General features: G+C 40.8%; 2 protein-coding genes across 2 annotated transcripts in view; both read left to right on the top strand.

The window, feature by feature from the left end:
• The first annotated feature begins 2,043 nt into the window (after positions 1 to 2,043).
• Positions 2,044 to 4,324, top strand: otud1 (OTU deubiquitinase 1). The gene has a single exon (XM_082184197.1). It carries the CDS (start codon positions 2,500 to 2,502, stop codon positions 3,802 to 3,804), a length of 1,305 nt encoding a protein of 434 aa, XP_082040323.1. The 5' UTR covers positions 2,044 to 2,499; the 3' UTR covers positions 3,805 to 4,324.
• Positions 4,325 to 6,500: 2,176 nt separating this feature from the next.
• Positions 6,501 to 13,887, top strand: part of kiaa1217 (KIAA1217 ortholog) — a 133,236-nt gene continuing 125,849 nt past the window's right edge. Inside the window, exon 1 of the mRNA XM_082183303.1 lies at positions 6,501 to 6,693. Within this exon, the coding sequence (XP_082039429.1) occupies positions 6,621 to 6,693 (73 nt within the window). The 5' untranslated portion in view covers positions 6,501 to 6,620. The remainder of the gene's footprint in view (positions 6,694 to 13,887) is intronic.

The following is a 13,887-nucleotide window of genomic DNA, read 5'->3' as shown; positions in this document are numbered from 1 at the left end:
CACTGAAAAGAACCGGCTCGTAAGAGTCATCGGTTCAGGAATCGGACCACTCTGTTGGCGCTGTACGTGTTTTCAATTCATTAAAAGAACCGACTCAAAAGAGTCATTTGTTCGGGAATCGGCTACACTGGTTGCTTTATGTTACGCTGCTAATTAGTGGTAAAAAAAACAACAACAACAAAAATATTTTAAAAATAAACCCCTATCACAACATTTAGGAATGCTCGTTCGAAACCTTTTAACGAAATGGTCATGAACCATTTTAAAAACGGGGTACTAATTCTAAGTAAGATTGCTCGGTTCTCATGGTTCTCATCACAGCTCCATTTGTAAGCCGTGCGTGATGCTTCCTGTTGGCGCAGCGCTGCGTGATACCCAGTTGACCGTTGGGATTAGATGGTTGTAAAGCAAGAATCGCTTGTTTCTTCAGCTGTCCTTGTGACGCGTCCCTAATTCAAATCACAGCAGTCTCAGAATTCTTAACGCTGATTATCTCTCTTGCGTATGGAGCCCAATGTTCATCTGTTGTTGTTCCAAATAGGCGCATCAACCAAAACAGTTATAGTGCGTACGCACAGGTTAGACACGTTATTATATACATGATTCAGACACGGACCTTTAAAACCAAGCGTATCTGCCTGTCAAAACACCGAGGCACATGGCGGTAAAGGCTTAGAAAGCTGTATTTGGAGGCTGTAGATATGGGTCAGGTCGTTGACATTTCCATGCGAGGCGTGCCTGCGTCATACGTCTGGCTGGCCTTAATTCTCAATTTACTGCCGTTGATAAGAGCACAGGTTATTCTAGACTAGACGTAAACAATAGCCCATGTCTACAACAATCGGATGTTACAACAAAAATCTTAACATCTTTGTTAATAATCGTCTTTGTTAAAGGAAACAATAAGCTAGCCTAAAACTCGGTGAGGTAATGCCTTATGCATATTGGCTCTACTACAATGGATGTGAGAAGACGTGATGATGATTCACGATTTCTCATAAACCTGACACAGCTCTGGATTGTGTAACAGTCATCGCAGTCAAAAAAGGCGTGTTATTATCCGATAAACAGAGACCAATAGTTCCCCCTGGTGTTACATTGCGCAACTGCAGACGTGTTACTCCAAAAAGCGTAATAGAAGCATTTGATTGCCACCTATTGGTAAAAACATACGACTTATCTTTTATATAAAATCCCAAACCGATATATTTTGACATATAGCATATTCGATATATATAAATTTACCCATGTAATAATACCAATATTAAATGTCCTAAATGTCTTTAGAATTACAATGCTCTCTTAACCTCTGCTATTATGCTGACCACACTATAGGCTATTAAATAGGCAGTGTATATAGTGATCTCTTTTAGGAGGTGTCGGAGGACATGAGATATTTCCCCTTTCAGTAACACAAGCATAAAGGGGCATGAGAACATAGTGGAACTATGCATGAAACTTATGTGGAAGCTATTTAAAACTTGTGTCGTTTTAACTTACCGTCAATTTAACCATGATCCGTTCAGTGACTTCACTTTCTCAGTAATAGGCTATATTCACCTTTAGATAGACAGACAGACAGACAGACAGATAGATAGATAGATAGATAGATAGATAGATAGATAGATAGATAGATAGATAGATAGATAGATAGATAGATAGATAGATAGATAACTATGAAAGGATTAACCCACAGAACAGGTGCAGTAAAAGGGCTTTGAGTCTCTCTTTGCAGAATATGATGTCATGAGGGATGAGGTCATGAGTCAGAATATTCAGGAACTCTGTGATTAGGGAATTAGTTGTGTGAACAAAATGTTCACAATTCTGAAACTGCGTGTCAAATGGGAGTTTAAAGCCATATAAGGGAAAACGAAAGATGAAAGCTACAACGAGCAAATTATCTGCCTTACTTTTATGGGGGAAAACTTATTGGATTGAAGCTTTGGGTTGATGCCGTATCGACCTGACTGCATTTCCAAGAAAAGTCTGTAATATGCTTAAGGTGATTTATAGCCAACTCTTCTTGATTAAGTAGGACCAATGAAGTTTAGTGTGAGGCGGGACTTCCTCGCTGTTGAGAGGCAGTGTGGTCCTCTGAGCTGTTTGGGAACCCGCGGCCTCTTGGCAAACTGCACGCATTCCAATCTGGCGACGCCGCCCTGACGCGCGCTAGCGTAAACACGGACAGAAGCGAGAGAAACGCAGAGAGTCCCAGTGACACATCACATCTTTCGCATTCCCGCGGGGTGCAGGTCGTCTCCTCGGCCCGGGCGGTGTGTCAGAGACCCGGGGTCCGGTTACCAGTGCTCGCGCTAAAATTAGGGTTGCTTTGGGGCTGACGCAAGACAACTTTGTAGCAGCGGGGAACGAGGATCCATGGAAACGCGCCCTACACATTCGCTGCTATTGATGACAGAGATTATTTTTGGACCGTGTTGTCATCATTCGGTAACAACGAGGCCTTAAGGCGTATTGTATAAAGGGAGGACGTTGAAAATGCACTTGTACAGCAGCGCGTTAACACACTACCCCGGCTCCTCTCGGAAAGTTTCCGTAACTCTCACCAGTGTCGGCAATAACGCAACAACGACAAGTTCGGGTTCTTTGGAGGTGGTCAGAAACGCCGTTAACGGAAGCGCCACAATTGCTCACACGGGCTATTTGTCTGGAGGGGAACAGACTGAAGCGAACATGCCTGCTTTTTCATGTTATGAGGCCACCTCGATGAGGCCGGTTTTCTACACTTCCACCGCGGAGATTATCATCACGCGACCGGATGGCGTGGAGAGATCTGTGCCTATTCACATCGTGAAGGAGCCGCGCACAAACCATAGACCTCTGGAGACGCACTACAAACGGGTTTCCTACGCAGTTAACGGAGATAATCATCACCACTCTGATTCCGTCTTGGACTTAGATCCCAGAAGAGGCGTTTTTGAGGATGACAACGATGAGATAAGTGAGAAAAAATCAATTCTCTACGATAGGTTTTTTGATAATGACAGCTACAGAGTTTGTGAGAGAAGACGCGAGCCATGTTTACTAAGCGATGCCACGCCCTCCAGAACTGTTGAAACTGTGCAAAGACCCTCATCTGATTCATCTGAAGCTCTCAAAGACCCCCAAAGGCAGGAAAGCATCGAAGATGACAATCCGGTCTTTGAGCTGCGCATCCTTCAGGAGCCCACCGTGAGACCTAACAAAAGTGACGTTGACAACAAGGTTACCCGTTACTTGGCCGAAGTGGAGAAACAAAACAAATACCTCCACGACAGGCAGAAATACCGCTTTCACATCATCCCAGATGGGAACTGCCTGTACCGGGCCATTTCCAAGGCGGCTTATGGGGACCAGTCAAGGCACAAGGAGCTGAGAGAGCAAACCATGCACCACATCGCCGACCACCTGGAGGAGTTCAACCCCATCATCGAAGGAGACGTCGGGGAGTTTCTGATCAATGCGGCCCAGGACGGTGCATGGGCCGGCTATCCAGAACTGCTGGCCATGAGTCAGATGCTGAATGTGAATATCTACTTGACCACTGGGGGTAGTGTGGAAAGCCCGACGGTATCAACCATGGTGCACTACCTGGGCGAAGATGACTTGTCTAAACCGGCCATATGGTTGAGCTGGCTTAGTAACGGTCATTATGATGTGCTGCTGGACAGTTGTCAGCCCAATCCGGAGTATGACGACTGGTGCCGTCACACACAGGTGCAGCGCAAGAGGGACGAGGAGTTGGCCAAGTCCATGGCGGCGTCCCTTTCCAAAATGTACATTGAGCAGAACGGTCTGCACTGAAACTCAATCAGAGAATGTACCTGGGGATACTGTAACTCATTCTGATGTTTCCAAATGGATTGCACTTTGATTCCTCGCGTGATTAAATATTGCCTTAATTTATTACATTTCTATCTTTGAGTCTTCATTTTTCCATAAATGTGTTGAAGTGCTGTGCACAAGATGATTTGTGGTGCGAAATGTAAAATAAGGACTTTTTGGGTCTGAGTGAATGTTTCTTAGCCTTGATTGCATGTTTGTCTACAGAATTTTAAGTCTTGTATATATCTTTTTTCTGTTTATTGTTTTGTAATCTGTTATGCAGAACTTTTCATCCACCTGAATGGAATATGTCGCACTTATACAAACATTTCCAGCAGTTCTTGTCAATGTTTATGCGTGTGTATATTTATTCCCCTGTAGTCCATTACCTGCACTGCTGTGTTATACACTAAACTGATGATTCTCTCATGTTCAAGTGCCTGAAATCTATTTTACAAATATGTATTTTTGAATAAATTCTTTTGAAACAATTTCAAAACTTGTTTATTTGCATACATTTTTTCATAATTTTCTCACCCTTATGTTATTCAAACATGACAATAATTCTTCTGTGAAAGACAAAAAATGACCTTTCTGTAATTTTTCTAAATATCTTGTGTTGCACTGAAAAATGTCACACAGGTTTGGAACAACATGATGGTGAATAAGTGATAACATATATATATATATATATATTTATATATATAATTATTATTATTATTATTTATTTTTTTTTTATTTTTTTTTGGTGAATTATTAACCTCAAACAACATCAAAATGATTTAAAAACCCAGTTGTATCCCAATTAGGGGGTACAGGAAAATGTTTAGATAAAAACAGTGTAAAGAAATGTAAAAATAAATGAGTTTAAAATAAAATAGATTAAAATAAATAATAAAAATACTAAAGTAAATAAAAATAGATTAAAATACAACTTAGATAAAAATGTAAAAATATTAGATTAAAATAAAAAAAAATATATTAATAAACAAAAAAATAATAATATAAAATGAATTATAAAAGTTAAAATAATACACAGTGCAGTACTAAGTGAATATAATTTTTCCAAATATTTTTTACACATTTATAATATTTCTCACAGTGTAAATTGGGCCTTTAAACATAAAACATTTATAGCTGCCTTTTAAATTTTAGGATGGGGTCCCTTGCATGAGAATGATCACATGTGTAAAAGATTGAAAACCACTGTCCAAATACATACTGAAAAATATGTTTTTTTAGCAACAAGGAAAAGGTTGGACACACAAGCTTATAACATCTTTAAAAGTCTAAAGGAAATGTTCTTTCTTCCCAGAACACGGCTTTACATAAATGTTGACCTTTAAAGACACATCACCCAGATTGTGAAATAAAATGCTACAAATGTGGGATGAGAGGATAGCGTGATCTCATGTCAGTCTTGTGAGCGTTCTCATAGACTACTCTGAAGACTGACCTCAGTGTGGTTATCTCTATTTAAAGTGGCTCCTCTAAGGTTGAGATGGGGGTCTTCGATGTTCTTTCCTTGAATAGACGGATCACTCTTTACTGCTGTAGGCCTATACGGAACAGCACAATCTAGTATTACAAACAGATAAAGCTTAGCTACTCATATATAACAAAAACACAGAGGCACTATTATAAAATAACCAAGTTAATATCATAATGATGTGGCTTAGACATCATAAAATAGCCAGTAAATCCAAATAGTCCCGCAAAGTACAATATATTGAATTTTATATTAATGATTTGATGATAAGTAGGCAGCTTTATATATCTATTCAAAGGGGCAAACTATTATTTAATTATTTCAGTTAGCGTTTGTTTTATTTTAAGATATTTTTTTTAATGGTTTTAGTTTTAGTGAACTATTATAACCCTGGTTCTACACAAGACTGTTGAGCAGATTTAAATATAACAAACAAACAAACAAAAGTACTTTTACCCTTTTACATGAAAGAATCACATCCTCCCCGTTCTTTCAGATTGACTATTTGGCATTCGAAACGAGCTCTTTCTGTCAAGAGATGTTGTGGTAGTTCCCGTGTCAGCCACTAGATGCCAGTATAAGTCCGAACGCCAAGCGCTGTACGATAAAATACAATGCCTCAGAAATCATGCAGCTTTTTATGCAGCCCATAGTGCATCTTTTGGATCATGCGACAGGACACACGAATAAACCTCGAGGCTATGACACATGACACTGTGTATGTGTGAGATGGAGCGTGTTTTTATGATAGTCTGAAGTTGTCAATCAGCCCAACTAATCAAACCACTGACTCATTTTATGTCAATTAGGGCTCTATAAAGCTTAACGAACTAAGCAAATGGTCATTTTGTGCATTCTGCATCCATACTGGACAAGGTCAAGCACTATGACATTTTGTCAATTAAACTTCCGTGGTTATTTCTTATATAGCCTAATATAAGATGATCCTATATTGATTATGTTGATGAAGGCACATAAGTAGGAAAATATGCATAAAAATAAGATTTCCCAGCAAAATATCTCTAACTAAACAATCTGCTTTAAATTGGAATGACGTAATTCTGCAGTCATGTGGACTTTAAGTTCCTTATTTATTTATTTATTTATTTATTTACTTTTTGGGCTGAAAACCCCCTCGCTTTCTCTCTCACCCTCCCTCGGAGTCTCTCCTCTCTCATGAAGGAGTTTGTGTCCTTTGGTCATACATTCATAGCGCATATACAGACTCAGACAGACGGAAGCGGGAAATAAGCGAAAGTTTTGCGGATATTTGGCCAGGGACGAGCAGTCTGGAGAGGTGCAGAAGATGTCCGGACACCGGGTTCAGTTCGCGGATCTTCCTTCTACCGGCGAGCGCAAAGGAAGCCCGAAAATTAGCAGTAAGATTTCGGAGTTTCTGTTTCCTCCGGCTATATATGCCTCAAAACCGAGTGTGCAGCCTACCTAGTATTTTTGGTAGACGCCGTGCTCACCCACAAATACTAATATATGCCCAAAAAAGGCAGCCTAGGTAGGCAGCACACTCTGGGTTTGACGCACAGCCTCGGAGTTTGAAGTTAGAGAAGAGTTGGTTAAGCTGTGTCACTTTTTATTTAAGGTTAGTCTCGAGGCAAACTGTAGAATGCTGCTATGAAATGAAAAATATTAAGGACAATCAAATTCTGAATTATTTTTAAAAGAGGTCAAGTGGCACATTTTGCCCTTCGCATGTCAAGGTGAAACCCTGGGGAATATGTAGGCTAAATGATGTACAATAAAATATAAACATATTTTTCATATTCATTAATTCATACAGGATAACCGTTAATATTCAGAATATTTAAATGTAGTGACAATTTGAAAGACTTTGTATTTGAACTTCCTGTATTTGGAGGCAGAGTTCACTATTAGCAGGCACTACCCCACAGCTAAAAGTTTCAGGGGAAACGCCTTATTATTAAAAAAAATACATGATTTATTTACTTTTTAGTTATAGTTTGCTTAAGGGGGCAACACAACTTACCCACTGACACATCTTACCCCACTCTTCCCTACTGATTTTGATCTTTGCTGATGTAGCCTATTCGCTTCCACCAAAAGCAGTGGCTTTCTGCTGAATGAAGCTTATCAGAAAACTTGAACAAAAACAGCTGTTTCATATCTCATCATAGTCTCATAACCTTTAAAACCCTGAGTGAACATTTTAGTTATTCTTGCTTGTGTTGCTACATTTTCTGCTGTTAATTTCTGCTCCAATGTAAGACATTTGACATTATAGCTGGGAGAAAACAACCTTGCCATGTATGCATAAAAATGCTATTCTTGGTTAAATGTCATGACTAAAGTATAGTCAAACAAACGGGATTCCTTTCATAACTTGGAACCAATCCCAAAGGATCCTCAAATAATCAACTTAAACTTAAACTTAAGTTTACCCAATTTATATGGTTCATTTCTTAGAACTTAATTTCATCCATTTGGAACATATTTAGTTTTTAGCTGATTCCTGTTTGATCCTATTAAATTGGTTCTAAATTATGATAGAGATTCCATTAGCATTTTTTAAGGATGAGTACATTCCTTTAGGAATCCTCTTAGAGAGAAACATGCATTTTAGGTTACTGGATATTGATTTAGTCATTGTAATTATGATCTTGTGTGCAAAAATGTCAGGAATTGAGTGCATTGCATTAACTCAAACTATCCAATAGTGACCTGGAGAAACTCTTTCATTGTGCTCTGTCTGTTATTTGCTTCATGGCTATTTTAATCAGAACATGTGAAATGACTTTGAATGGCTTTGGTGAGTCCTTTACTCTACATTTGAGTGCCTTCTGGACTATCAGAAGTGACGACAGAAGAGTGATATAAGAAAAGAGCAATATAACAGCCAGAGAGCTGCAATATTAAAAAATTCTTGCTCATTCTCTCGCTTTCATTTTCTCCGCAAATCAGAGAAAAAAATCCCCCCACCACCCAGCTGAGCAGTAACAGACTATTCAAGACTACTGAAGGTCTGCAAGCTCCACTTGGTGAAATCCAGAGTGTCGTAAGGTTTCACTGTTTGGATCCCTTCCACTGATACACAATCTTAAGGACAGGAAGTGTTTCTCAGGGCTGCAGTGCCACTGAAGTGAATGAAGTGGGTAATTGAAGGTTTTAGCCTTTTAGACGCTGAAGTGAACTTTAGATTTAAGTCTTAAATTCTGTACTTAAATTCTGTACGTATAAAAATGTAAATGTTATTATTGTCATAAATGGAATGCTAACGTTGCTAAATGCTAATGTAGCTAAAAAAAATTAGGCATGTTCAAGGGAAAGTTATGGTGTTGCCGCTAGCTTTAGCATGGTTGCTAACCTGCACTATTATGGCCTTCCTACCTTCATTCCAATTATTATTCCAACAAAAAACACACAATGTGTGGTGACGCTAAACTTCTAACTCAACCCATGTTTCAGTATTCGCCAAGTCCACTACTTGACTTTTTTTTGGACCTCATAACCCCTTTCCTTATTTTTATTTATTTTTTACTTGCAATTTTTTTAATCAAAATGTCATAACTCAATTTCTTGCGGTGAAACAGATTTCTCCAATCATTTAAGTCCACTTAAATCCTGCCCCTTTCTTACAATGGACCTCAAGCTTGCATTCAGATCTGCTTCCATCCAGTCAACAACCAGTGGATAAAACCATGTTCCCTGCCCTAGATTATTTTATTTTTCAGTTGCTACTGAAAGAAATCTGTTGCACACTTCAGTTAAACAAGTACATCATCCAAGTACTTGTAGTGTACATTTGTCTTGTTTGCAAAATGGCACAAACCTTTACTTTTATAAACTTTTTGTTCTCAAACAGCAAAAATAACTATCTGAGCCTTCTAGAAGTACCATGTTTGGTTCAGTAAAGCCAAGGCTTATAACTTTGAGGTGCAGTTATGTATTAGAAAACTGTGATATGAAGTTTTACAGCATTGTGTCTTACTTCATGTTTCTACTTGTCACGGCTGGATATGCAGACTCAGAGAGCATTGCTTAATCTGGAAAATTTTTAAGATTTAGCTGTATGAAAATGGACTGGGGTGTCTAAAAAAGAAACTGTCCTTGGTCTCGCTCCGTTTTCTGAGAGTTGTTGCGTATCCTCGTCTGTTCAGCGGTCAATGAGAGAGTGTGAAATAAAGAGTAAACATTATATGTTAGATTTATTCAGTTATTCCAGTAATATAGCATTTTGCTAAGTCTTTTATCCCTTAAAACTCATCTTTGATAAACAAAATGACATATTTAAAAGTTTTATCCTGTGAAAATGACTGATTCATGCCTTGAAATAGCTTGAATATAACTCTATACCCATGCTTCTTTTAGTCCCCGCCTCCACTCAATTGCACCAGCTCGGACTACCTGAAACTGATTCAGAAGTATAGTGTTGTCAAAAGTTCCGACTTCAGTACCAAGTTGGTACTGAAATTTTTAAAATGTGACGACACCAGCATTTCCCTCTAGCATTTTGAGCGCAGGTGAACAGATTCTTAAACACCTCTGATTGGCCATTGCATTCAGGCGCGTAACATATATGTCTGTGATTGGCTACAATGATCAACGCTTCAAAAACATGTTGGAAATGCTGGTATCGTCACATTTTTCAAATTTCAGTACCGACTTGGTACCGAAGTCGGTGCTTTTGACAACACTATTCAGAATAGGAAGAGCGAATTAAACAGACAGGCCCGGTTCTACGGGGGTGCTAGAGAGTGTTAGGCACCCTCAAACGAAATCAGGAGGACACTCAGTTGACAAAACAGATTTGGTAAACGCTCACGCTCCAGTGTTTGCGCTCTAGAGAATATCAAATGTTTCTATTTACTATGTGTTTTTGCAGCCGTGAGCGATGTAACCAATCACAGACATGCATTTTTGAAACGGTCTTTGGTACACTGCAGTTTTAAGGAGAAAATACTCAGCAATGGTGTTGACTGATGAATTTGCTCACGGTTTTCTGAAAGCATATTAAAAACAGCACACAAGATAAACAACATAAAAAACTTGATTTTCACCACAGGGGGTCTTTAAAATCCATGGAGTCTGGTTAAAGAAAATGCATTCATCATAAAATAAGCTAGAAAAGCACTATTAATAAGAAATCAAAGACAGTTGACGTCAATCAACTCATCAAAGAGAGTCCAACGTGCTTTTGACTTATCCAAATGGCTTCTAAATCTATTTTAAGGTGGTGGTTTGTGATTGGCTGATTGGTCATGACAGATACGCCGAAGGGTTTGAGGATCCTGTTCATGTAAATCTCTAATTGGATGCAGATGTCACGCATGGCCATATGATGCTCTCCTCAGCGAGGCTTTGAAGTGACTCTGGACTCGAAATACTTGAGGACTGGGTTTAATTTTCTGGCTCATCAGTTAAACCCAATACACAGAGAGAGAGAGAGGCCCTAGAGGAATGCATGTCTGCATGTGTATGTGTGTGTAAGGGAGAAATGCAAGCTCAGGTACAGACACACATCGCTGGATGACAGGGCAGAAAATGCTGAATCTCCATGGTTACAGGGCAGTTGACACACCACGTGAGAGTCGACACAGTGGAGAACTGCCAGACCTGACAAATCCCTCTGAGTGGCATTAGCTCAGCACATGCAAGTGTGTATGTGCGTTCTCTACTATAGTCAATGCATGTCAAACACAAGTGCTGATTAGGACAGAAGGAGGGATTGAGAGAGAGACGAAAGGCAGAAAAAGGAACAGACATAGCTACAGGGAGGAGACAACATTCAGAACTGTAGAATGGGCAGAACAACTTTAATGGGAAGTAAATGGGGATATTTGCTTTAGTTAAAGGGATAGTTCATTATTACTGTCATTAAGTGCTCACCCTCATGTTGTTCCAATTCCAAACCCGTAAGACTTTCGTTCATCTTCGGAACACAAATGAAGATCTTTTTGAAGAAATCTGAGAGCTTTCTGTCCCTGCATAGACAGCCTATGCATCGACACTTTGGGTGCTTCAAAAAGTTCATAAAGAGATCGTAAAACTAATCCATATGAATTGAGCGGGTTAGTCCTACATTTTCTGAAGAGACTCGATTGCTTTATATAATGAAGAGATTTATTTTAGGCTTTTATTCACATATAAACATTGATCAGCAAACATAAAAAGAAGCTATATATATATAAATAGATAGATAGATATGTAGATATGTAGATGACAGCAACATCTGAGCAATAACATTTTCATCTAAGTTGGGTTTCTAGTTGGATTAGTGTAGGCATGACAGCAACTTAGAGAGTCCCAGACTTATACACAACTGTTGACCTGAATCTCCAGGGTCATGCTGTGGGATGCCACCCATATTTAGATGCTGATAAAGCTACAGTTACTGGACGGTATCGGGTTTCTCTAAACGGAAGTAGGGAGAGAACTCCAAACCTACCGTCCCACTGTCTAAACACCCCCTTTTTCCATCCCTTCCCATCCTCCTTCTCTCGATCACTGCCTCCATTCGAGGACAGCTAATATATCACATAGAGTTCACCATGAAACTTAAGAAGGCGTTCAAATCTCCAGCGATCACAGAGTAAAGGATGCCGACAGCAGATTACCTCATTCTTTTTAACAAGTCTCCCCACTTTAGTTTTGCCCACACTGGGAACTTTGCACAAGTTGCTATATTGCAGATAGCAACCTAAAATTGATGACACTTTTCCTCGTCCCGTATACTTACAAGCAGGGATTTTCAACTGGTGGTTCATGAAAGTACTGCAGAAGGTCCATGAACTGATATGTAAAATATATAGTAATTTTTTATTAATATTCTGTATATTTCAAAATGCATTTCTAAATATACTTCAGTTATTTTAATATACTTATTATTTAATTAATTAAAAGAAACAACCTCATGTTTTCATCTTTGGTTTAATCTGCTACAATAAAGAAAAAAAAAATCGAAGTAACTGGATAAAAATCTGAGACTAGATGAAGCATAACTGGGTCAATGACATTTGAGTGTCAAATGTGGATAGCAGTGGGCTTAAACAGCTCACACTTTTACAGCAGATTTATTTCTCAAACAACTGACAGTCGTGACCTAAATATGATTTTCATTTATAATAACAAATCCTAAAATACGGCATTAGTGTTACGAACTGCTCCGAGACACGAAGGTAGAGATCCAAATGCAGCTTTAATGAGGGGTAATCCAAAGACGAAATCCAATAAACAGGCAATGGTCGAAACACAGGTAAGCAGTCCAAACAAACAAATAAACAAACCAACAAAACAGGCAGGGACCAGAGGCAAGAGAGTAATCCAGGGAACAAGGCAAGATATCCAAAAAAACCAAGAAACAAGAAAACCAGGGAAAAACGCTCAGAGATGCAGTATAACACAAACAAAACTTCGCAGTGTGTGAATGAGTGAACATGGTATAAATAGGTTGAGACTAACAGGGTGATGAGACACAGGTGAAGAGACACAGGTGAATGCAATCAGAGATGATGAGTCCGGGCAGTGAGTTATGGGAAATGTAGTTAGTGAGTGAATAGGAGAGTCTGGTGTGGAGTGCCCTCTGGTGGTTCTCAAGGGCACTCCAGCTGGTGACCGTTACATAGCCCCCCCTTTAAGCAGCGGATTCCAGACGCTCAAAATTCTCCAGGAGGGAGGTGGAGCGGAGGCGGACCTGGGGGCGGGATGGCGGGCCAGGCCCGTGCAGCGGAAGAGGACCTGAAGACTCCGGCAGGGCGGAAGGCCAGGGCGGAGCAGGCTCTGCAGGCGACCAGGGCGGAGCAGGCTGTGCAGGCGACCAGGGCGGAGCAGGCTGTGCAGGCGACCAGGGCGGAGACGAGCCTTCAGGCGGCCAGGGAGGAGACGACCTTCCAGGCGACCATGGCACAGGAACAGACACCGGCTCAGGAACAGGAACAGACACAGGGACAGGAACAGACACTGGCTCAGGACCAGACACCGGCTCAGCGGAGACCATCTTGTCCGGAGACACTGGTTCGGCGGTGGCCAACTTGTCCGAAGGCACAGGCGTGGTTTCGGCCATCTTGTCCGAAGACACAGGCGTGGAGTCGGCCATCTTGTCCGAAGACACAGGCGTTGTTTCGGCCATCTTGTCCGAAGACACAGGCGTGGAGTCGGCCATCTTGTCCGAAGACACAGGCGTGGAGTCGGCCATCTTGTCCGAAGACACAGGCGTGGAGTCGGCCATCTTGTCCGAAAACACAGGCGTAGAAAGAGGAAGAGGAACCGATTCAGGCTCAGGCTCAGGATCAGATTCAGGCTCAGGATTAGATTCAGGCTCAGGAACAGATTCAGTCTCGGCGGGACGAGACTCTGGACGGGCGGACGTGACGTGAAGCTCTGGCTCTGGCTCGGCAGGACTGACGTGAAGCTCTGGCTCTGGCTCGGCAGGACTGACGTGAAGCTCTGGCTCTGGCTCGGCAGGACTGACGTGAAGCTCTGGCTCTGGCTCGGCAGGACTGACGTGAAGCTCTGGCTCTGGCTCGGCAGGACTGACGTGAAGCTCTGGCTCTGGCTCGGCAGGACTGACGTGAAGCTCTGGCTCTGGCTCGGCAGGACTGACG

This window comes from Leuciscus leuciscus, assembly GCF_965113295.1.
Source record: "Leuciscus leuciscus genome assembly, chromosome: 11".
Lineage (NCBI taxonomy): Eukaryota > Metazoa > Chordata > Actinopteri > Cypriniformes > Leuciscidae > Leuciscus > Leuciscus leuciscus.
The sequence above is the reverse complement of the archived record's forward strand: the minus strand, read 5'-3'. Positions and strand labels throughout refer to the sequence as shown.

What these genes read in the sequence shown, in the direction of transcription:
- otud1 (XM_082184197.1), top strand. Translation starts at nt 2,500, where the DNA reads ATGCACTTGTACAGCAGCGCGTTAACACACTACCCCGGCTCCTCTCGG.